At 50.0% G+C, this 24,549-nt stretch overlaps 2 protein-coding genes across 3 annotated transcripts in view; both read left to right on the top strand.

Moving 5' to 3' along the window:
- Nucleotides 1–9,920, top strand: part of FAM117A (family with sequence similarity 117 member A) — a 43,032-nt gene extending 33,112 nt beyond the window's left edge. For both annotated transcript variants that reach the window (XM_072747442.1, XM_072747443.1), the window contains 6 exons: nt 310–405; nt 2,101–2,211; nt 2,685–2,819; nt 3,906–4,107; nt 5,491–5,641; nt 8,681–9,920. In XM_072747442.1, the coding sequence (XP_072603543.1) occupies nt 310–405; nt 2,101–2,211; nt 2,685–2,819; nt 3,906–4,107; nt 5,491–5,641; nt 8,681–8,981 (996 nt within the window). In that variant the 3' untranslated portion in view covers nt 8,982–9,920. The remainder of the gene's footprint in view (nt 1–309; nt 406–2,100; nt 2,212–2,684; nt 2,820–3,905; nt 4,108–5,490; nt 5,642–8,680) is intronic.
- Nucleotides 9,921–12,283: 2,363 nt separating this feature from the next.
- SLC35B1 (solute carrier family 35 member B1) lies at nt 12,284–21,514 on the top strand. Its single transcript, XM_072747437.1, has 9 exons — nt 12,284–12,723; nt 13,605–13,708; nt 14,269–14,399; nt 14,670–14,700; nt 15,292–15,449; nt 16,481–16,607; nt 17,410–17,516; nt 17,673–17,826; nt 18,955–21,514. The coding sequence occupies exons 1-9, from the start codon at nt 12,506–12,508 to the stop codon at nt 19,005–19,007; spliced, it is 1,083 nt and encodes a 360-aa protein (XP_072603538.1). The 5' UTR covers nt 12,284–12,505; the 3' UTR covers nt 19,008–21,514.
- Nucleotides 21,515–24,549: the final 3,035 nt, after the last annotated feature.

Here is a 24,549-nt window from a genome sequence, read left to right as displayed (position 1 = left end):
GGAGTAGGGGGTAGAACTTGCCCAATGGTGGGGCACCTGGAATAGCTGGGGCCCTAATCCATATGCAAAAGTCATAAGACAGTAAAGAGCAAGTTAGCCTTGTTGGCTCATCAGGGAAGGCTTCCTGGAGGACGTGGATCCTGCAGGTGGAGAAGCCTCAAAGGATAAAAGAGGTGGGCAGTGTTTAGGAGGCAGATGACAAGATGACAGAGAAGGCTTCAAAGAGCCACCACTTCTGTCTGGAAGTGGCTGCTTCCCCAGAGCCCGACTGGGAAGCCACTCTGTCTCACGGGGTTTCTCTTCCTGCAGACCCCCCTGTCCTGGCAAGAGCTTGAAGGTGACCGGGCCAGCTCCTGTACACACAAGCGATCAGCATCCTGGGGCAGCACAGACCACCGAAAAGAGGTAACTGCTCCCTTTGACTCCCTGGCCATGGTAGCTGCCTCCTGTCCACACGCAGCACCATGGATGCGTCTGCTCCAGAGTGGCCTCACATCTCCGATCTCACTTGCCTGGATCTAGCCTTTTCCTAGTGAGATGGTTCCTTTGAAGCTGCCTGTCAGCGTCCTGGTGGCTGGACCTTAGGAGTCCAGGCCCTTCTGCCGGCAGGCAGGGGCTTTGCCAGTGACTGCTGGTGCCCTCCGCAGCCAAGTGCAGAGTGGGAGCCACCACTGTTCTCGCTTTACTTTGAGGTTCTATCCAGATAAGCCATCCCAATGCTGGAGAAAGATCGTGAGTTTCTAAAACCGAAAGCCCCCAACCTCACATCCTACTTAACTACGCAAACAGCCTTGTTTTTAAAAGAAGGGAAAAATAGTTGTGGGTTCGCAAATGCTTTTCCCTGGCCCTTCCCCTCTCTCAAGAGGACTCTAGTCACTAAGGTAGAGTAAAGAGAAGCACAGACTGGGATTCCCGGGCCAGGTGGCAGCCCCTGAGGGCCGACTCGCTGGAAGTCATCTCAAGCCCATCTTGGTTGCAAGAACAGAGTGAAAATGAGAAAGGAATGCTCTACAAATTAAAAACTAGTGGAAAATATGAAGTATGTAACGTTGGTATATCAGAGTAAGCAGGTTATTTATACTAAATGTGGAATCCTGGTGTGAATGGTGCCTGATAGCAAATCTAGAAACACTTTCTTCTTGGCAATGGTCATAACTTGTATGGCTATGGGCAGCAAATCTATTCTCTGAAGTCCTATTTAATTTGGGCCCATGTTTATTTTTTAAGGATTTTATTTATTAGAGAGAGAGAGAGAGAGGGAGGGAGGGAGGGAGAGTGCACAAGCAAGGAGCAGAGGCAGAGGGAAAAGCAGACTTCCTGCCAAGCAGGGAGCCCAACATGGGACTCCATCCCAGGACCTGAGATCATGACCTGAGCCAAAGGCAGTCGCTTGCCCAGCTGAGCCACCCAGGCGCCCCTGGGCCCATATTTAAATAGATCTGCATCTCCTGAGCATTTGCCAGCTGAGGACAAGTAGATGCAGAATTATAGATGTGACAGGGATAATAGCCCAGCCTATTGATTATAATACATAATTGTTACAAGATCTGGAAGTCAGGACAAAATCTGATATTCCTCCTTGAGAGTCTGTTCCTTGCTCAGCTCAGTCTACTTTAAAATGGTGGTGGGGCGGGGGGATCCTTCCATCCTTCCTGGTTCCAGGGCCTTTGAGATAGCTGTGAATATACTTTGAAGAGTGAATTTAAAAACATCATTTCCTATTTCTATTAATAGAGTAGTAGTCCACGACTTTGGAATCCGTGAAAGACAAAAATGGGTTCAGCATTGCATATTTTGAAGTTTTTGGAAACTGATCCATCTGATTCATTTTTCCAACTGATCTATGAACTACATGATCATTCAGAGACACCACATATCTAGTTAGTAAGGTCTCCAGCTTGCCCGATGAACGTATCATCAGTTCTGAATTCACCAAGGTTTCTTGAGAAATTTTCCATCTTCCTTTTATGCATTTTCATGGGCCTCGGGCAGGAGCCACGCCTGGGAGGAGGGATCCTGTGCCCTTTAGCTTTGCTTCACCTGCTTCTCCCTCTTTCTCCCTACCCTCCCCCCCCCCCCACCCGATCTCTGGGCTGCTAGATTACCAAGTTGAAGCAACAACTGCAGAGGACAAAGCTGAGCCGCAGTGGGAAAGAGAAGGAGCGGGGCTCCCCACTCCAAGGGGACCATGCGGTACGCGGAGCACTGAGGGTATGTTTCTGCCCCCTCCCCAGGCCGCTCCCCTTGTTGTCACTGGTGGTGGTCCTCGTGTGGGCAGGTTCTCTCGGGGCTTCCTGCTGCTGACTGAGCTGGCCACGCTGCACACCCTGTGGCCCCATGGCTGCCCAGGTGGCTTGGGTGCAACCTCAGGCTTGCTGGGTGAGGCTGGAAGGGCTCCTTGTCCTCGCAAATGGCTCTTCCCTCAACCCCCGCACCCCTCTCCGATTGAGTGGCAATGAGCCTGCAGACTCTAAAAGCCCCTCAGGACCTCTCAAAGTGCTGACTTCCAGAGAAAAGCCCACTGAGCTTTCCCATTGCAGTCTGTCTCTGTCCCCAGATCCCCCTTTACTCGCTTGGTTCTGCTGTGTAGATGGGACATGACTCCCTGTTCAGAACTAGTCACTGGATGGGGCTTTGGGGAGGTGGCGGGGGGTCTGTGATCGCTGCATCTGCCTCCTCCTCAGGCGTCCCCTCCCAGCTTTCCCTCAGGGTCACCTGTCCTGCGGCTCAGCCCCTGCCTGCACCGGAGCCTGGAAGGGCTTAACCAAGAGCTGGAGGAGGTGTTTGTGAAGGAGCAGGGTGACGAGGAGCTGTTGCGGGTGAGTGGGGGCGTGCTCTCACTGTGTAACAGCAGAGTCGGGGTGCGGGCCAGTGGGACTCTTGCTTTCTGGGGGCTCCACGCTGCAGCCATGTCCTTGGTGCAGGGCAGACCCTAGCCTGCATGAGGAACACAGATCGAGTTTGTTAGATTCACATGGACTCAGCCACCAGGCCAGCAGAGCCAGCAGTGGGGCCGGGGACATGCTTTTGTGGTGCTGAGTGGAAAGAGAGGGAGCGATGCTGGGTGGAGGGAAGGTTCCCCAGCTAGAAGGAAGGGGCTTAGCATCACTCTTCTGCCAAGGCAATGGCTCCCTGCTCCCTGTGTCCTCATCCCCATTGCCCTCACTGGCCTCAGTTGTCAGTGTCACCACTTCTCCCCCATGTCCACCTAGTGACCTGCATTTATTCTTCATGCCCAGTTGCCCCTGTGCATCCTCCCCCAACCCCCAGCCACCCCCTACCAGGCACAATTATTTGCTATGTTTTCTGCAGTCTCAGGCACATTTTTATACTGACACAGTATAATCGGAGAATGCCAGTTGGACAGTATTTATATAATTCTAATGGGCACACTCCTTAGTTTATGAGTTACTTGCTAGTTGATTTTTAATTTACGTATATGTAGGATTTTATACCCACCCAGATATCCGCACAGGTGAGCTGCAGGTACAAGTAGCATTGATGGTTAAGAAGCAGGGAGGGGGTATTTCACACGTGATGATGATGGGCACACCTGTCCTACAGGGGCTTACGTGGTTAGCATCCTGGGGGTTTGACCCCTATTGTGCTTCCCACAGGTTCCTGGAGAAGGTCCCTGTTCTCTTGGCCCACAGCCTGCTGTTGGCATCACCTTAATGAAGCAAGACAAATAAACATGCAATTTCAGATTGGGTTGCAAATGCTAGGAGAGAAATAGGGAGGGCTTTCCCTTAAATCAGTGACTTGAGAAAGCCAGGTCCAGTTACTGCTGTGTGTTAGGGATAGAGGCCAGAAGAACAGCAAGGGGAGGAGCTTAAGGGTCACTGGTGCTCTGCTGGCCTGAAGAGAAGGGCCTGAGAGTCCTTCCCCACCCTCTTTCCTGGCAGATCCTTGATGTTCCTGATGGCCACCGTGCCCCAGCTCCCCCTCAGAGTGGCAGCTGTGACCACCCCCTCCTCCTGCTGGAGCTTGGCAACCTTGCCAGCTCTCCCTCCGTGCCCCTGGCATCCCCCCAGCCTTCAGGCCAGGCCAGCCGTGAGGAACACCGGGGTGCAGTCGAGGAGTTGGCATTCATCCCCAATGACAAAGGTAAGCTGAGGGGGCTGGGGTAGCAGGGGGCCCTCCCACCCTTTCCACCTCTAATCAATTTCAAGCTTGGGAGCCCTCCTTGCCTAACCAACTGAAATATCTTCATGGGTCATCTTTATTCTATATGTGATGCCAGTAGTAGCAATGATCTTTTGCATAGATTCTGATTTATAACTTACATAAAGTCTCTGTGCCTACACTTCTGTTTTCACTGTGACCCAAGCAGTACCTCTCACTCTCCTGCTTTGGCTAAGGTTCAGCATGCTGAGTAGAAAGCCCGTGGGTCTGTCCAGGTGTCCACTGCACACATTACCAGCAACAGGTCTCAAGGTGGTTGTGAAAGATACAAAATAAGCGAATGTGGCCTCTTGCCCCAGGGTCACACTGTTTGACTCGGATTGAAACCCAAGCTTTCTGACTCCAAAATTTCTACCTAGTCCTGTGCCTGGCTCCTTTACAGGAGGACGAGACCCAAGCCCTTCCTCCCCACAATAATGATCCTCCTGTCCTAAAGCACTGTGGCCTGCCTCACCGAATTGGATTCTCATAGAGCCCTGTGAGGTAGGCTGGTCAAGGGCATGATCTCACAATACACAGAGGCAAACAGAGCATAGAGTAATAAGGAATAAATGTGAGATAAATACAGATAAAGTCAATATTTGCAGCCTAGGCAAAGTACATTTGCTGTGTGGAAAGGGAGAGCGATTTTCTCCCACAAGTGGGATTGAGTAAAGACTGCTTCTCTGAGTCAGTACAAGAGCTCTTCCTGGAAGAAGGGATAGCTTTTTTTAAGACTGTGGAGAGAATGAGGCTGTGGTATGCTGGCAGAGCAGGGTGGTGCAGGAAGGGTTTGGAAGAAAGCAGGGAGACAGAAGTTAGGATTTCTGTAAGTCAGACTTAGAATCCCGATTGCAGTCTTCCTCCTGGGAATATAGCATTGCTGTTAGACCTGATTTTCCCACCAATTTAACTGTATTTAAAAAAAACATTTACTTATTTATTTGAGAGATAGAGAGTGGGCATAGGGGGAGAGGGGCAGAAGGAGAGAGAGTCTTAAGCAGACTCCCCACTTAGCATGGAGCCTGATGCAGGGCTCAATCTCACGACCCTGAGACCATGACCTGAGCCGAAACCAAGAGTCAGATGCCCAACCGACTGAGCCAGCCAGGTGCCCCTCAACTATATTTTGTTATCCTGCACAAGATACGGATTTTTGTAAGCTGCCTCAAAGATATTTTAAGGTAGAGCGTGGACAAACAACCTGACTTAGCATAAGCGCCACCAACCCTCTCACTGCATGTCCCGGTCTCGCCCCTTTACACTGAAGCCTGAGCCCAGGAAAGCGGGTCAGCTCCACTGGCCTCTGCCTTGCTCTGTTTGCAGCCTCCTCTCCAGGCCGCCCAACCTGCCTGGAGGACAGCAGCCCATCTCCAGTCCTTGCCTTTGCCGCCTCTCCTCGGCCCAATCACAGCTACGTGTTCAAGCGGGAGCCCCCGGAAGGCTGCGAGAGAGTGCGCGTGTTCGAAGAGGCCACGTGAGTACTGTACTTTCCGCGGATGGGACGGGGCGGAGGGTGGCGGCAGGGGCAGGGATCAGGATGAGCCCTGGGCTGTCCTCTGAACTGCCCTTCTTCGGCCCTGGACTCTCTCGGCCTGGGGCCGTTGTCAACTTCAGAGATCCGGATTGCACTTTTTCCATGATCAAACTTGTTGACATTACCTACTCTGAGCCCTTCAATCTTTGCTTATCATGATCTCTATGGAAACCTGCTCTCTGCCCACATGCCAGCCACAAGTGCTGCAGGAGCTGGAAAGGAAAGAGATCTGAAACTCGAACCCTTTGTTTCTTCAATTTTTTTCTATCCCTGGGTAAGGTGTGAGTGTGCTAGACAGTAGTCGGAGAGAGAGAGAGAGAGAGAGAGAGAGAGAATATACTAGCAGAGATGGGAAGTGTCCCCACTAGAGTGGTGGGGGCACCAAACAGCTTCCTCATTGCTTCTGAGTCAAGTCTTTACCCCATGCCTGCAGTGGTTCAAGTGTCTTCAACTCCCAGACCTAAATTTCTAGTCCTTACAAGAAAGGACTATGGAATATCCCCAAAGCAGATGGGACAATTCAGAAGCCATTCTGATGATGATTGATCTCTTTACCACAGCCCCCTCCCACGAGCAGAGAGAATCGAGGGCTGAACCTTCCCAAATGCCCACCCGGCCCCCTGTAACAGGTGCCCAAAGAGCTCACTTCCTTCCCCCCACCAGCTTGGTAGTCAGCGAGACAGATTCTCAGGCAGAATCTCAGGCAGATTCTCAGGCAGATTCAGGCCAAATCTCAGATTTGGTCATAGTGTGTGAGCTGAGCTGCAGCTAAGACAGGATTTGAGCCTTGAGAGCTCTGTTCGTGTTGCAGATGAGGGAGGGGACAGTCCGTGGTACTGGCAGAGGGTTCAGCTAGAAGCCAGAGTGGGAGTTATGGAGAGAACCATGGTCCCCGGGGTTTTTGCTCCCAGCTTAGCTCTTGCCTGGTATAGCTCTCCCAAGAAACCTGGCTCCTCAGGGGTGGTATGGAGGCAAAACACCAGCTCCTGCAGCTTCAGCAGACTGGGCTCTTGTGTCTTTCCCCAGTCCATGTTATATTCAAGTAACTGCAACCTGGGATTGCTTGTGGAAATTAGGCTATTGCCTGTCCTGATTCTTCCACAGACTCATGGTGCCAGCAGAGGTCTTAAAGCCATCTCTTCTAGCTCCCTGTCCCTGTGTTAACCCTTTAAGAGAGGTAGTGACTCTTGGGGCACCTGGATGGCTCAGTTGGTGAAGCATCCACTCTTGATTTCAACTCAGGTCATGATCTCAGTGTTGTGGGATCCAGGTCTGTGTCGGGCTTTGAACTCAGCAGGGAGTCTGCTTGAGTTTCTCTCTCCCCCTCTCCCTCTGCCCCTCTCCCTGCTTGTGTATGCATGCTCTGACTGTGTCTCAAATGAATAAATAAACCTTAAAAAGGGGGGGGGGAGCTGACTCACCGATTGCTTTCTAAGATGCCCTGGGAGAGAAATTCTCAGCTCATTGGGGCCTCGTCACTGTATCAACTTTCCCATTGAGAAGTTCTTATGTTTAGCAATTCCTCTGTCACGTTTCCTTTTCCTAGCTGCTGATCTTATAAGATGGCCTGGATTTCCCAGGGCAGGGAATCAAGCCATTCAGGGTCATGCCGTTTGCCCCCATGTCCTTAGAGTGGTGCTTGGTTTCCTGGGTAACCTTCCCCATGTGTGCATGCACACACTGAGAGCAGTCCCCTCTCCTGCCCATTTTCCACTGTCCATAAGGTGGGATTCTCGTAAAGCTTTCTTGGTCAGGTGAGATCCTGCTGCCCAGGCCTTCCCAAATACACCCAGCACATGGATCTTCACCTCTTCTTCACCTATCGCTCTCTGCTCACCCCTGCCCTCCTTGTGTCTCGCTCATCTTCCTGGGTTTGAAATTTTTTTAGAATTCTATAATTAAAGTGGTCATCAATTTACCGTACTATATGCTAAGTTAATCTTTCTGTCTATATAGTAAAGAGGAAGGCAGTCAAGGGATCTGCTGGCAACAGAGCTTCACCATCGTACCACACATTTGCCTTCTTCCCGCGACCCTCACAACCAGCAGCTTCTCAGCTGCTTCCCCCTCAAAGCATGGCCGAATCTTCTTTATCATAAGGATCCCTTACTCTACCTGACGTCACTCCTTTTATTCTTCCATTTCTTCCACATGATCAGAAGGGTGGGGATGGTTCTTTCCACATGAAAGGTAAGGCAGGTGGGTTGAGACCACAGGGTGAGTTAGAGCCCAGACCTCCTAATAAGGTCTGCCTGCCTTCTCCCAATGGTTGTTACCCTTGTGTCTCAGCAAGGCCTTTGAAAAGTCACACCTTTCAAAGGTGTGAATGAGACTCCTGAAGTTGGTAGATTTTAATGGGGGAAACACCCCCCGCCGGGGGCATTTGGCAATATTAGGAAACTTTTTTGGTTGTTACAACATCCGGGGTGCACAGGTGCTCCTGGCTTCTAGTGTGTAGGGGACCAGGGATGCTCTTAAGCATCCTACGATGCACAGGACAGCTCCCCACAACCAAGAATCATCCAGCTCAAGATGTCAATAGGGTTGATATTGAGAAACCCTGCTTTAGGCTACACAAAGTCTTAGAAAATAATGTTGCCTGGTCTCTGTTTCTAGGCAAGCTGTCTGCCCCCCAAACACTGTTTACTGATGACATACCTCCAATTAAAAGATCCCTTGGCTCCTCTTTTAAAAGTCACATTGTCAGGAATCTTCCTTTCTGCCTACCTTCAGGTCCTCCTGTTTCTAGCTGAAGTAGATTTCCTGTTGTTTAGCCATATTCCGAATAAATGGGTTGCTGGAGGCCTAAAGGCTGGTCAAGGCTCAGTCACCTGTCATTTTTTTTTGGTAGAGTCACCATCCTGTTCGAACAGAGACCCAGCTCCTTTGTCCCCTGATGTCGTGATGTCTCCCATCCCTTCTCACTGGCTCTTTCTCTACGTGTGTGTGTGTGTCTGTTTTTCTCTCACCATTCTCCAGGTCCCCAGGCCCTGACCTGGCCTTCCTGACTTCCTGTCCTGACAAGAACAAAGTCCATTTCAACCCGACCGGCTCGGCCTTCTGCCCCGTCAGCTTGATGAAGCCTCTCTTCCCCAGCATGGGCTTCATTTTCCGTAACTGCCCCTCAAGCCCGGGGTCCCCCCTGCCGCCCCCCAGCCCCAGGCCACCGCCTCGGAAGGATCCAGAGGCCTCCAAAGCCTCCTCGCTGCCGTTTGAGCCATGGCAGCGCACTCCGCCATCAGAAGAGCCCGTGCTCTTCCAGAGTTCCCTGGTGGTCTGAGGGCCCCAACCCTACCACTTCACCATGGAGACCAGTGCCTTGGTGGCAGGCCCCTCCCCAGCTCCCCTGAGGTTGGGGACAAAGGAGCCCTTCCCTCTCGGCCTTCGAGCACTTTCATTTATTGTGTCAAAGCCCCGGGTCCTCTTTCTGATGGACACCGGCCCCTCCGGATGTGAGGGGACCTGCCTTCTCCACTAGCAGCTGGGCAACTCACAAGTCACACCTGTGTTCTTGCCGCCTCTCTCACTTGGTGGAAAATTCACCCAGAAGGTCTTGGGTCCCCCACCTCTGTGTATGAGTCCAAAGGACTATATCTGGGCCCCTTGACCTTGTCATGGAACAAGCTGGCCATGATCAAAGGAGAGGGGACACAACAGATTTCCTTCCCTCTCCTCCACAGACATGGAAGAGGAGACCTGAAGATAGATACCCCCGTCCTCCCGGCCCCCATCCCCATGCCTCCCTCTGATTGGAGGAGCTGACCAAAGCAGCCCTAAAGGGCCATAACACTTGACCAATCCAGCTGCTGGCAGAGGGGGGAACCAAGCGTTTTCCCAAGTGGCATTTTCATCTCGCTTTCACCCTAAGATTGTCTTAAGCAGCAACCCAGCTTGCCCAGCCCCTGGTGGGTGGTGGGGGAGAAGGAGAGCTGGCATTCCTCTAGGTGGCAAGCGGCGACTCTACACCCTCCACCTGCCCCAGGACTGGGTTGGATTAGAAAAATGCCTATTTTTCTTGTATCGATGTAGAAACTCTATTTTCTCCCAAAGACACTATTTTTGCAGCTGTTTGAAGTTTGTATATTTTCCGTACTGCAGAGCTTACACAAAATTGAAGAAGAATGTTAATGTTCAAGTTTTCTTATCCTGTGTTTAGAAGTTGTTTTTTGCAGATCTTGGTGTTAATAGACCAAATAAATAAATATTCCCAGCAGCTTGAGGTTCTGTTAAATGGTTTTTTTTGGGGGGGGGGGCGGAGAATGGGATGGAGATTGAGGGTTATTATATTGATCGCTTCATCCTTGTCTTAACACATAATGATGTGGATGTGGGTGTTGTATGGATGCCCAGAGTTTCTGTCCTCAGGTCACGAGGCTTGGATTCTTTAGATGGACATCTAAGCAGTAGGTCCATGGAGAGGCTGTCCAGAATGAATAGCATGGTGGAGGTGGGGTGAAGGAGTCAGTGGGGAAGTCACTTATTCTGGGTGAGTCTGGCAAAGCTCCCTAGGGAGAATGGTTTTGAGAGAGGAAGTGAGGGTGACCAAGTCTGACATTGTGGGTGCTCCTTGCACTGGCAAGGGGAACAAACCAGGGAATGGTGGTTGGGTTGCATCTCTTGGCACAGGTTTAGGGAAGCTTTAGCTCTTCTGGAGTATTCTATCTCATGAGTACCCATAGCACAGAGGGGTTTGCAGCCTCTCAGCTTTTTTTTTTTAAATTTTATTTTTTAAGATTTTATTCATGAGAGACACACAGAGAGCGAAAGGCAGAGACACAGACACAGGCAGAGGGAGAAGCAGGCTCCATGCAGGGAGCCTGATGCGGGACTCGATCCTGGGTCTCCAGGATCACACCCTGGGCTGAAGATGGCGCTAAACCGCTGGGCCACCCAGGGATCCTGGCCTCTCAGCTTGGATCTGATAAAAGCTCAGAGGCTTTGGGGCGGGGGGTGGGGGGGGGGGTGGGGGGGGTGCGAATGACCATCCCAACATTCTGATGGTGCTTTATGATTTACAAACATTTTCACTGGACATATTATCCCCAGTGTATGGGTGAAAAGTTGACTACCCCAAGGGAAGTCATAATAACTACCATTGTATCTATGTCCTAAGACCTTAAGACAAACTCCCAAAGGCGGCTATGCCAACTATCATTCTTTGGCTTGGTAAGCATCAGATCGTGTCATAGCACTTGGCATAAAATGTTACCGAAATACCACCACAACCCAATGAGAGAAATGTGATCAATCCCACTGTACTAAATGAGAGGACAGAAAAGATTGTATAACTTTACTCCAAAGACAGATGCAAAGTTGGGGAGCTAAGATGAAGCAGATCATTTGAATCCAGTGCCCATGCTTCTAACTACAGCGCTCTCCCGCTTGTTATTTTCCCATCGATTTCAGATGAGGAGACTTGACTCAGAGGTCAAGAGAATTGTTTGAAGTCCCAGTGGGTGAAGCCGGTGAGCTGGGACCGGAACCCAGGTCTTTCACCCCAGCTATTGTTCGGGCCCTGGAATCACAGGCTGGCTTGTGAATAAGCCACTGGGCAAGACAGCAAATGTGAGGGCCCCCCCCACCTCCACTGATATAAAGGAGACACGGGTTTGAGGACAGACCCTGTCTGCTATTTCTTACCCCTCCCCCTGAAAGATGTTTGGCCTACCCCCAAAGCCTCAGTGAGTCAGGCCTGGAGTGATGGGTGTGGTGCTGCCCCGAGTTTCCTTCCTTTGGCGGAGGCTGTGCCAAAGGACGGGGCTCTCAGAAGCAGAGAAGGAGCCTCTACCCAGATAGCAGCCCAGAGTCCATTGGCTAAGTGGGGCTTGGGGGTTGTAGTGCAATGTCCTGGGGTCTTGCCCTAGCCCTTGGTGCTAGCAGGTAGCAGGTGAGGAGGCCCAGCCTCGAATGAGGGAGGGGTAAAAAGAGAGGTGATGAATGGGAAATTTTGAACCTGGAGGGCCACCGGAGGGTTGTGTTCCATCATTGGTGAGGTGTAAGGCCCCAGGAGAAGATCCACTTCGGTAAGCTTCCATTTCCTTACAGGATGTGAGAAAATAAGATCAGAGTTGGGGAAAGTGTAATGACTAATGATACCTTAAGCTTGCTCACAGCACACTTGACAGTTTATCAAACACTTTCACAAATCTCAGCTCATGTGATCCTCGGAACAGTGAAGAGGCGACAAGGTGGCTTTTGCTAATTATCTATCCCTAGTTTCCAGGCTGGGAAAACTGTGGCTCGGACGGTAGGCGACACGTGTAGGTGACCCCCTTGGAAGCCTAGTGATGCGCCCTTGGAAGGAGGCCTTGAACACTCTGGCAGAAGGTGAGACGCTGACGCGGGGCAGCAGCTAGGGGGCGCTGAGGTTCCACTGAGACTTCCGGGAGTTAGGACCCAGCGGAAGCCTGACCGCCGACTGGGGAAGAAATCGTGGGATTAGCCCAGCCGGCCGCACCTCCTCCCCGCTCACCTGTCCGTCTCCGCAAAGCGCAGCCAATGGGTGAGCTCCACATCCTCATACGTCATCATTCCTCGCCTGCGTAGCTCCTAGGCCGCCCCGCCGAGTTCCGGGTAGCAGCTGTCCTCGGAATTGCCTGATCGGAAGAACCCGAGGGTACGGAATTGGTGCCCGAGCGGCTGACTCCCTTGGTCAGCAGGGACGAAACTAAGGTCCCAGGGCGGATCTCCTTTTCTTGGGGACGGCTTCTGGGTCCCAAGGCGTCTCCCCCCGCGGAGGCCCTGAGCTGGCAGCTCTGGCGGTGGCTGCTGGGGCCTACTGCGCGGCGGTCTCATGCAGCTCCTATGAGGCCCCTGTCGCCGGTCGGCGATGTCCGGCTGGAGCTGTCGCCGCCGCCGCCGCTGCCGCTGCCGCTGCCGGCTGTGAGCGGGTCTCCGGTCGGGTCGTCCGGGCGTCTCATGGCCGCTAGCAGCTCCCTGGTGCCCGACCGGCTGCGCCTGCCGCTCTGCTTCCTCGGCGTCTTTGTCTGCTATTTCTACTATGGGATCCTGCAGGAAAAGATGTGAGCGGATTCCTGGGGCCGGAGCGCACACCTGTCCCCCCGCCCCCGCCCCCGGCCCCGGCCCGGGCGCTCCCTCTTGCCCGCGCCCTCCCAGCACCCCCACACCTTTGCCGCCGCGGCTGAGCCTGCTCACATTTCCGAAATGCGAAAGTTGGTCTCCGGATTCTCGGGACCTGGCTATTTTTCTTCCCTTGTTTTTCTCCCTGTTGGTTCCAAGGGCTTGGGTTTTACAGGCTGAGCAGTCTCCCCACCCCCACCGAGTTTCCGTGCCTGTGCCACCTTCTCTTTGGGACTTCCGATGTTTGCAGACAGCGGGACGTTCCGACGTTTGGTTCTTTTGCCTTTGGCCTTACTGCTGTAGCCCAAATTCTTTCATCTGCTATTTGGGGGTACTCATTCCACCGTCTGTTTTTCCACATTTCCTCTAGCTCCATCCTTTACGGATATTCTTTCCCAGGGCTCCGAGATCAGCAGACTGGGATGTCTGCTTTCTAGATCCAATAAAAATCAGCCCCCCCTTTTGTGAACGAGGCCAGTGAACCTTACCAAACTGTCCCGTCATCCGAAGAAGCAAGATCATTTTAAAGCTGTCAGTGAGGGGGTCCCTGGGTGGTGCAGCGGTTTGGCGCCTGCCTTTGGCCCAGGGCGTGATCCTGGAGACCCGGGATCAAATCCCACGTCGGGCTCCCGGTGCATGGAGCCTGCTTCTCCCTCTGCCTGTGTCTCTGCCTCTCTCTCTCTCTCTCTCTCTCTCTCTGTGACTATCATAAATAAAATAAAATAAAAAAAAGATAAAGCTGTCAGTGACTAGACATACTAGATGGCCCCGAACGAAAATATACTAATTCTTCTCCCTTTTTTTCTTATCATTTCATTCTTAGAACAAGAGGAAAGTATGGGGAGGGAGCCAAGCAGGAAACATTCACTTTTGCCTTAACTTTGGTCTTCATCCAGTGTGTGATCAATGCTGTGTTTGCCAAGATCTGTGAGTACCTATGTAGTAAATCTGTTCTGTGCCCCCCTCCCTGTCCACCTATGAGGTCTTACTCTCAACATTCCCACCATCCTTAGGACGTTCTCTGTTCAGTCGACAAAACCAATGGGTTTGGAATGGGGTAAAACCCTATTTCCTTAAATTAGACCAACTTCTGAGTCAGAAATGTGCAGAGAATGGGTCTTCTGTGTTCCAGATCCCCACTGGGAATACTTAATTTTTTTTTTCTTCTTCCCTTTGAGTTTCCTTTATGTGCACGCTTCAAACATGTTTTGAGCTTCTCTCTTTGTTGCCTGGGAGCTACAGCAGAGCTAACTCGTCCCTTGAACTGAATGAGCCCCCATTTCTGCTCTGCATGTGGTCTTGTGCTTGGTGTAGATGAGACTGGAGAGTTGAATAATCTTCAGAGGTTTTTCCAGTCTAAGAGGACAGAAATATCTTATGCTTCTCGTCTTATTTGACATATTCCTTTCATGTGGCTTCAACTTTCGCTCAGTGGCCCATCCTGGGCCCACCAGGTTTCTCTTATATGTTTTTTTATCTTTTTCCAGTGATCCAGTTTTTTGACACTGCCAGGGTGGATCGTACTCGGAGCTGGCTCTATGCTGCCTGTTCTGTCTCCTATCTGGGTGCCATGGTCTCTAGCAACTCAGCACTACAGTTTGTCAACTATCCAACTCAGGTGAAACCTCAGGGTGTGACATGGGTTGGCTCAGAAGTTGTTTGATAAGAACTAAGAATTCCTCGCTCAGGTCTGTGACTTAAGAGAGAATGTGGTGGAGAAATTCAGAGAGCAAAGAACTGCAGATCTGAAGCATAGTGGTGGTGGGTTGCCCACAATAGGCTGTGGTTTCTGGTGCAGGCCCCACAATTACTCATCTTAGCATAGCACCTACCACGGTGCCTGGCACATCACAGAGGCTCAGATATTATTTGCTGAATTTCATTTCAGGTCCTTGGTAAATCCTGCAAGCCAATCCCAGGTAAGCAGAAGATGATCTCTCCCTCTACCATCGTCACCCTTCCTGGAGTAGGCTCTCTGTTCCTCTCCCAGAGCTGTGTATCCCTTTGGAGTGGTTATGCCAGCCCAGCTATCTCCAGTGCGGTCCCTTTGTCCTTTTCTCCTGTCATCCTGTCATTTCTATATCACTTCCGATGGTGTTGGGTATGCATGGGCTGGAAGGCTGGAAGCTAGAGGCTTACCTAGTGTTTCACATGCCAGTCATTTTGGTGTCTTGTGTGCTTACATCGTCATTAGACATCCTAAGTCGCATTTTGATCATCAGTTTCTTTCTCTCAATCTCTCACACGTTCAGTCCCCACCCTTGCCCCCGTTCCTTCTTGGATCTTTCACCTTTGTTCTCTGCCTTTTCCCTGCCTTATATCCTTTGTTCACCCTGTTGCTCAATCGTCTGTATCTAGGTGCCAGCCTTGTGCCTTCCTCTTAGCCTCTGCAGGCCTTCCTTCTCAGACATTGTTTTCTCCCAGGAGTCTCTTCTTGGCTCCTAAGAGGACAGTGTTGGGTTCATCAATGCCTGTGTGTACCCGAATTTTCCACTGTTTCTTCCCTGTAGTCATGCTCCTTGGAGTTACCCTCTTGAAGAAGAAGTACCCAATGGCCAAGTACCTGTGTGTGTTGCTAATTGTGGCTGGAGTGGCCCTTTTCATGTACAAACCCAAGAAAGTAGTTGGGATGGAAGAACACACAGTTGGCTACGGAGAGCTGCTTCTGGTATGTGATCCTGGTGGGAAAGGCAGCCTTTTCCAGTAATCACAACCAAGGAGCATCCCACCTGGGCATGTAAAAGGCCGGTTATATGTCAAGAGAGATTGTGATGCTCCTTGCCCCCATTTCTGGTCTTTGTCTCTTGCTGCGTGGCCCCTGGCTCTGCTAAGGCCATAGTGGGAAGCCTGAAATATTTAACAACAGCTCAGCTCTCCTGGGGAAGTGACAACTCTGAGGCCTGCAGTTAAATGCTAGTGTGAGGCCAGAGAGACCTGAGAACAAATAGAGAAGGAATAGCGTGTCTCTCATTGTGGCTTTCTGAGAAACCTGGAAGCCAGGAGTTTAAAATAATACTATAGTAGCTCTTGTTTACTTTGGATTAGGTATTGTTCCCAGTGGTTCACCTATTCGTTGGTTAATTTTTACAACAGAAACCTTATAACGTATAAAATACTATCTCCATTTTCCTTGTAAAGACACTGAGATACTAAAGTACTATTTCCATTTTCATTGTGAAGACAGTGAGATACAGAGAAAATAAGTCACTTGTCATGGTCACATGGCTATTAATGGCAGAGGTAGTGGCTAACTTTGCCCAGCCTTCTAATCCTGGTAGTGTGACCACAGAATCCAGTCTGGATTACTACTCCAAGCCAGGAGCCTAACAGGCCAGGACTACATTTCCTTTCTCTACCATAATGGGAAAATATATGGCTCACCACAATGAGTTTCAGGCCCCTGCACGTGAGGCTTCGTAGCACTACGTTAGGAAGTGCTAGGTTTCCCATCCCACTCTGATTACGTTACGACTCTGTGGGTCAGATAGCTTGCTGTTCTAGTGCCTGGGCGGGGCAGGAGGCAGTGATCATGATCTCTCTTGACCCTTCACCCATGACCAAATGGTAGCATTTTGTTCTGAGGACCCTGTCTTAAGACAGCAGCTTTGTGAGGAGTCTCAGAGAAGTGAGTCCTATGTCCTGGGTTAGGGAGGGGCCCTGGTGGCCTCTTCACTGCTGGGTGCATTCTCTCTTTTTCAGTTATTATCTCTGACCCTGGATGGACTGACAGGCGTTTCCCAGGACCACATGCGGGCTCATTACCAAACAGGCTCCAACCACATGATGTTGAATATCAACCTTTGGTCGACATTATTGCTGGGAGCTGGTAAGGAGTGGTTCTGCTATTCTTTCTGTGTATCACCAGAGGGCAGACTGCCCCCCTCCAGTTGATCCCTAGCTCAGATGGTGGTTGCTAATTTTGCCAGGCCAAAGGCCTGTTTCAGCTCTAAGATGCCCCTCTGTCCAAACCCCTGCCAAACCTTCCTGGAGAAACCTTTCTTGGCGGGCTCTGCTTGCTTCTCATGACTGGCACAATCATGGTTAGACCTGTGCCAGCTACCGTGGGAGGACACGTGGTAGTGGGTCACAGCAGGACCTTGGGAGAACTTCCTTTCTAAGAGAGATGAGATATTGGTATTTCAAATGTAGTTCGAATATGAGTGCATTTGCTTTTATTTTTTTATTTTTTATTTTTTTTTATTATTTTTTGCATTTGCTTTTAAATCGGTGTTTCCTAACCTTTTTTCAAATCTGGACACATGTGGGAAGTATCTTTTGAATAGCACAGTGGGGTTAACAGAAGAGACTGCTGATGGCTGGAGGTGACCAGTGCTTGGAGTTGCCTTAGGCTGGGGATGTGTGTATCTCCCCAACATCTGACATTCTCTGCTTCCAGTGACTTTGGCAGAAGTAACGAATTGACTCTCAAGCCTCTCTTAGAAGAGTCTTTAGTTAGTTTTCTCTAATCAGGAAACTAGGAATAGGATGCCTGGTGGGGCAGTGTGAACTCAGTTCCTGCACTTCCCACACCTGGCTCTCCTGCAGAGTACTTTGCTGGGCTATGTACAAACACATGTGCTGGCACAGGCACACAAGGTGTGCCATTCATCTTTGGCATTTCTCCCCAGGAATCCTGTTCACTGGGGAGCTCTGGGAGTTCTTGAGCTTTGCCGAAAGGTACCCCAACATCATCTATAACATTCTGCTCTTTGGTCTGACCAGTGCCCTGGGTCAGGTGAGTACTTCGAGATGGGGTGGCTTGGCTCCTCAAGAGACACTGACCTGGCTGGGAGAAGGGGTGGCAAGGCTAGCCCTGATGTCCTAGTGCAGACTTTAGATTTTGGGGTGGATCCCCAGGGCCAGCCTGATCTTGTTTTCTCGGTCTCTCTAGAGCTTCATCTTCATGACAGTTGTGTATTTTGGCCCCCTAACCTGCTCCATCATCACCACAACTCGAAAGTTCTTCACTATTTTGGCCTCTGTGATCCTCTTCGCCAATCCCATCAGCCCCTTGCAGTGGGTGGGCACCGTGCTTGTGTTCTTGGGTAAGTTTCCTGCAGAGCATCTCCAGGCATGTGAAGCAATAGTCACAGAGCTTTATTTCTTTTTATTCTAATTAGTTTATTTTTTTGAGAGAGGGGGGAGTGGGGAGCAGGAGAAGGAGAAAGAGAATCCCATGCAGCCTCCCGACTCCACGCATAGCCCGATGCTGAGCTTGATCTCATGACAGCCAAAATCAAGAGTCCGACACTTAACTGACTGAGACCCCCAGGCAACCTGTGATTGATTTAAAATGATACTTTTTTCTGAGGTTATATTTATGAAATTGATTTAGTTATTTTATTTTTAAGATTTTTATTTATTTATTCATGAGAGACACAGAGAGGAGGGGGAGGCTGGGCAGAGACACAGGCAGAGGGAGAAGCAGGCTCCATGCAGGGAGCCTGATGTGGGACTCGATCCTGGGTCTCCAGGATCAGGCCCTGGGCTAAAGGCGTCGCTTAAACCGCTGAGCCACCTGGGCTGCCTGATTTAGTTATTTTAGAGAAAATGTTTTTAAAAGAGAAAAGGAAGGGACACCTAGGGGGTTCAGCAGTTGAGTGTCTGCCTTTGGCTTAGGGTGTGATCTCGGAGTTTCAGGATCAAGTCCCATATTGGGCTCCCTACAGGGATCATGCTTCTCCCTCTGCCTGGGTCTCTGTTTTCACTTTCTGTATCTCTCATGAATAAATAAATAAAATCTTCAAAAATAAATAAAAGGAAAGGAAATATTGCCTCTAATGCACCCTTCCTAATGAGCATTTCATTTTAGTGATTTTCCTCCAGTGACTTGGGTTCCTCAAACACTGAACAGGATAAAACTATTATAGTTAGATTTGTGCTGCTGTGGATGAGCTAAGAGAACTACCTAAAAAGTTTTGACATTTTTTCTTCTAGTTTCACTGTACTTTATTATTTATATGTAATTGCCTGTATCTTGGTGATTTTTTTCATTTGATGCAATACTTTTTCTCTGAGGGAGTTCTATAAAACCAGTATTTGGAGTTAGTTTTATTTAAAGCTCCAATTTTGGAGAATCAAAGCTGACCTCCCCCCCTCTCCCCCCCGCTCAGAATCATTGGTGGGTTTCATTTCTCCTCATAAACCTAAGCCCATCTTCTCCCTTTCCATAGGTCTCGGTCTCGATGCCAAGTTTGGGAAAGGAGCCAAGAAGACATCCCACTAGGAAGAGAGAGACTACCTCCACTTCGAGAGTATTTAAGTTATTGTCTCAAATATGGACATCTCTGGGCAAATGGACACAATAGGGATAAAGGACTGGGTTCCAGTCTGTTTTTGTTTTTTTGTGGGGTTTTTTTTTTGTTGTTGTTTTTTAAGAAAAGGAAACAAAAATCACATATTCTTAAAAAAGTGCTTGGATTTTAACAAGACAGAGTTGCCAGTTTCTGTACTAGATGACCTGGAGCCCAGCCTAATGCAAACAGAAGAGAGAGGAAAGAGGCAGAGCTTGATACTCTTTGCCCAAGCTCCCTCTCGGATGTGGGTAACCTGGTTGGGTGGCTAATCCCTCCCCACCTCCCCTGCCACGAGCCCAGGCATTGTAGGGAGAAGCTTTAATAGATTTGCAGTTGGGCTTGTGGCCTCAGTTTCCACAGGTGGAGGTCCAAATCTGCCAGGACAGGTGGCTGGCTGCTGAGCCAGAGAATGTAAAAATCACTGTATCTCTTCAAGCTCTGGTGGGCAAATATTTCTTTAAAAAGATACAGATACAGTCTTTCCTCAAGAAACCTCCCTTGAGGTTGGGGGGAAATGAGCCCAGAGCCTCCAAGTCTGCTGTGCTTTCACATTTCCCAATGGCCTCCTCTTCAGCCAGAGCTCCAGCAAGCGCAGAGTGGAGACCCAGTTGTATATATCATGAACAGCTTGGGAAGGTCAGTTCCCTCCCTCCATCCCTGCATCTGTTCTCAGTCCATGCAGTCCCCTCCTGGGGAGGCTGTATTAATCCTATTCCCTTGTCCCCTTCAGCTGCTAAAGCATTGCAGTCCTCTGCTGTCGTGGCTGTGCCAAGGTGTCCCCAGGCCAGCTTCTGCCTGTTGAAAGGGATGCTGGGGGAAGGCATGGTGGCTGGGTGCTGGCACAGAGCCTCTGTCAAGTTTCCTGGGTGGCATCGGGGGGAAAAGGCGGAGCATGGAGCAGAGCCACCTGCCCACAGCCGCCTTCAGAGCTGGAAATCGCAATCCTCCATGGACCAAACTTTACACATGAAAGTGCATTTCCACCAGCTGCAACTTGCACTCCATCTGTTCAGCAGCCCCAGCCCCTTGGCTCTCCAGCTGGGAGCCCAGCCTCCTTCCTGAGCGGCTGCCTTGCCATCCCTCCCCAGGCTTTCAAGCCAGCCTCACTTGCACTCGTTTTGCTCTCTAGGGCCTCTGGTGTTGCTGCAGCTCTGCCCTCAAGGCCCCCACTCTTTTCGAACTCCTCCTTGAGAGAAGAGGCTTTAAGTACATCTGACTGAACTTCCTTCCTTCTCCACCCCTTTCCCCTTTCTGTTTTTTATATCCCAAAGTTTGCAGCAATTAGCTCCTTCTCTTCTGGACTGATAGTTCTTCCAAACTGTCTTCTGTGGATTGGATAGGAGGTTAGAGGGTGTGACCAGTGCTGGGGACAGGCCTGCTCTCCTGGCCATCGGACAATCCCATCCACCTCACCCTTCCCAACGAGCTGTCTCAGAGGTGCCTAATTGTAGGCACCAAGAGCAAGACAAAATCTTCAACAGCCCAGCATGGCTGTCACCTGATAGCAGAGCTAGTATATCCTACCTACTGTGTGCTGAGAGCCTGGCACTGGTGTATCTGTCCACCCCCCCCCCCCCCCCCCGTCTGCCCACCTAACCCATCCCTCCTGTGTGCCATGTACTGTGAACTTGTTGGGAGTTCAAAGCTAACTAGGACCAGTACTTCCCCTCTGGGGGGTTCATAGTCTAAGAGGGAGACAGGTAAACAAATCCTTGCATCTCAGATGCGCAGAGCTAACAACCAAGTGTCTGGGCAAGGCGAGGCTTGAGCTGGAGCGTGTGGGAAGATGAAAGGAGGAGGAAGTGGAGCCAAGTGGGAAATGGGCTTTTCAACTGCCCGCCTCCCCCCCCCCCCCCCCACCATGCTCCTGCCCTCAGTCAGGTCAGATGAGAGCAGTGGCTCTGCACTGAGGCAGTTGTTCAGCTCAAATGGGGGACAGGTGAAGATGTGGCATGAGCTGCCCGTGTGCTCAGGTGGCACACTTACCTACAGGATCTCAGGAACCGAGTGTGCCAAGTTAGACCCAAGTCCATGGTGCTCTGTCATGGCATAAGGGCTGATAAATGTGAAATACCAGGCAAGTCCCAACAGAAGTAGTGTTGATCGCTAACCTTGGGCGGCCCAATGCCTCCGGTTTCTTAAGATCAAAGGACTTTTCATCTGTAGTTAATTCTCAGCTATGTGTACGAGGGAAGGAGCCGGCACACAAGTTTCCCCAAACACTATGTTTTTAGTTAGGGGTGTACTGTATTTAATGCCTATTTTGGTCACACCATCAGGTCAACCTCCTGAGCTGTTGGTCTCAGGCTTATGGTAAAGCAGTTTGTCCATATCCTGGACCCCTAGCAGCCTCGTGTAAGGGGAGTGGCCCACCAGTGTGATTTGGAGTAAAAACGTGGCGAAAGCTATTCTGGAATTAAATATTAAAAGAAAGAAAGAGTCTACTTGTAATTCCTATCCCTTTCAAAACATTTCCTGTGTCAGTCAGGCGACACATTGAGGAATCAATGCCCTTTAACACCCTCGCAAGGAGGGCGGAGCAAGCACCTGTCCCTTGCAGAAATGGAAAAACAAGTTAGGGAAGGTTAAGTGACCTGCGGTAGGTCTTTGGGTATGTGCAGAAGAGATTCGCTAGAACGCAGGGTTCCTGGAGTCCTAGTTACACCTTGGACTGTGCCCTCAGGCGGGGAGAAGCAAAGCTCCTCAGGAGGCCCACTGCCTGTGCTGTCTGCTCCCTCTTGTCAGTGGAACAGTTTGCACATTTTATGAGTGGTGGTGCTGGTCACTTTCTCCAGATGCCGTGGCAGAGAAATTATCCTGGGTCTCTGTGGGATCATTCAACCCTTCCCACTGAAAACACACCAGCTGTCTTCAGGAGCCACAGTCTCATATCTATTGAACTCCCTTCCCAAAGCTCTTTAGTTCCTGAAAATTTGTCCTTACAATACTCCTGGCGGGAGAGCCTAGGCCAGGACAAGTCTCCCCACATTTGGGATAGGGAGACTGAAACCCACCAAAGTGGATCAGCTGAAGTCCCATGGCTGTGGGAAGGCAGGGCCCAGAAGTGAATCTTCACTTACCCCATGTCAGAAAGTCAGTGAGCTAAGCCACTGGTTCCCAGCAATTAAGATTTCCTGGTCCAGTAGAATTTCCAAATAATTGGGGTGGGGGGCTGGCTTTTTGTTACTTTTTTAAGTAAGGACATTAAAAAAAAAAACCAACCTATTACCAATATGGCTTACAACAAAACATTTTAACTCCAAAAAATTTTAGGAAGAGCTCTCCACCTCAAAATAAAGCACCCTTCTTCCAAAGAAATTATAGTTTAAATCACACCACGATGTAGATGAGGTAATTTTTTAATTACAGAAAATGTTCAACATAAAATGTTATTCCACGATAATGCATTGTAGGCTGTATCCTTATGATTGCTCGCTCAATACAACTTGGTCCACCGACGCTGGAATGTCACATAAACATGCTGACAAAGATGGAAGCACCCTGCAATGAGGTCTCACATCATTTAGAACATTCTGAGGGAGTGTGTAAACAACATCCCCCTCACCTGGGCCACTTCTGTGTTCGCTCTATAGGGTTAGAAGGAGAGCAGGCCATGGGGGTCAGAGAGCTTTCCAGTAAGGGCTGTAGGAGGGAGACTTAGAGATCTGGAGTGCCCTGCTCCAAGATCTACTCCCAAAATGTTCCAGCCGTGGCTTTGATCACCTAGCTCAGAGCGGCCAGATTTTGCTCTGGAAGGTTTTCACCTACCAATTAAAGCCAAGTTCTGACAGATTAGTTCTCAGACTCAGAACCAGTAGGCCCTGCCTGCCATGGTGTGAAGGGCAGGAATGGCAACAGAGAGGGTCTTGGAATAGGGAGTGCCTTCCACTCCACTGAGGTAGAGGTCCACAGGGCTGGTGGGCTTTCTGTCCAAATATGCCTGATTCCCTGTTATTTCTGGGAAAAGTGGAAGAGGAAGGAGGTTCAAAGCATTTATGGAGGGGAGGGACCGAATGTTTCTTCCCGCCCACTTCTGCGTTTTGTCATGGTGTGTGGGTGGCCAGAGCTAGCAGAAGCACCATGTTTCAGTTTAGGTTCTGACTGGTCACCATTTCCTCCTACTCAGTGTCTAGAATGGCCACATTAGAGACCACAGCCCTAGAAGGAATGTGTCACTCTTGTGTGAAGGCTTGGAACTCCCTCAAACTTTAAGTAAAAGTGTCTGTGCATGAAAAAATAAAAGTGTCTCCGTGTGTGTGTGTGCGCGTGCGTGCAGGCATAATGGCACAAATGCTCACACATATGTCAGCTGGTAGGTTCATTTTTCTGTAATGAGTCCACAGCTCTCTTCAGATTCTCAAAGGGGTTCATACATGATATCTGCCATAATCCTGAGGCTCATTTAATGAAAAGCAATTTCCCAAATACAGTAGTGTACCTGGGCACCACTGCAAAATATGAGAAAGCACCATCCCCAGCTCTGCTTAGAGGAGGGAGTGGGGTTGAGGTTGCAGAGATATGCCAGGAGTGTAACACAACCAAGTTCATTTCTGGTTTTCTCCTTGCCCCTCCACACGCTTCGTAAGCTGGAACTGTCCAATTTAGCAAATAAAAACACAGGATGCCTGGCTACATTTGAATCGCAGATAAACAACACATAATTTTTTTTTTTTTTAGTATAAGTATGTGTCATCTAATGTCATACTTGGGACATACTTACGTTAAAAATTATTTGTGCAATATTTGAGACATATGTGTTGTTTATCTGAAATTCAAGTTTAGCCAGTGTTGCGTATTTACTTACAAGACTGTGGCATTAGTCATTATTACACATGTTCTCACCGGTCTTTCTTTTCCTCTCTGATACATCACCCCTTGCAATCCCACGCCTAGGGATTCCAGGTACTTTTGTTCAGGGCCAAGCATTGTCGAATTCCCCCTTTTGGCCCAGGGGAGCTGCAAGCTTAGACCTCGTCAGCAGGGGGCACCATTTTCTTAAAATAGATCCCCAGTGGTGTTTCAAGGGCCTCAGAAAGAGGCCGTGGGGCATTGAATTGAATTCTATTTGCTGCTCCTCTTTCCCCTCCTGGAGCTTCTCCCTACCTCACACCTTGCCAGACTCGTCTCTGAAGCAAGACTCTGATCCTGTTACTTCACTCCTTAAATCACTTCTAAGGGTCCATGGTTACCATCAGAACGTGGCATAAAAAGTGCTTCAGGATCCCACTGAAGTCTCTTTTCCCTGCTTCAACTCCTGCTGCTTCTACCCTACGTGATCCCACCCACCTCACACTTCCAGCATCTCCATTCACCAGGAACTATTTGCAGTTTCCCTGTACACTCTCCTCTGTGACTACGGTTTCCTCTGCTTGGAATCCCTTTTTCCACCTGGTGCTTCTAGCATTTCTATTCATTCAACACATTGCACAAACAGGTACTGAGGCTAACTGGGTACCAGGCACTCAGCCTTGC

The sequence above is a fragment of the Vulpes vulpes genome, chromosome 2 (assembly GCF_048418805.1).
Source record: "Vulpes vulpes isolate BD-2025 chromosome 2, VulVul3, whole genome shotgun sequence".
NCBI lineage: Eukaryota > Metazoa > Chordata > Mammalia > Carnivora > Canidae > Vulpes > Vulpes vulpes.
The sequence above is the reverse complement of the archived record's forward strand: the minus strand, read 5'-3'. Positions and strand labels throughout refer to the sequence as shown.

Bases quoted from the DNA above. Each gene is read 5' to 3' on its own strand.
- SLC35B1 (XM_072747437.1), top strand. From the start codon at position 12,506: ATGAGGCCCCTGTCGCCGGTCGGCGATGTCCGGCTGGAGCTGTCGCCG. The intron at 13,709-14,268 runs GTGAGTACCTAT...ATCTTTTTCCAG, and splicing joins TGCTGTGTTTGCCAAGATCT to TGATCCAGTTTTTTGACACT. The intron at 14,400-14,669 runs GTGAAACCTCAG...ATTTCATTTCAG, and splicing joins TTGTCAACTATCCAACTCAG to GTCCTTGGTAAATCCTGCAA.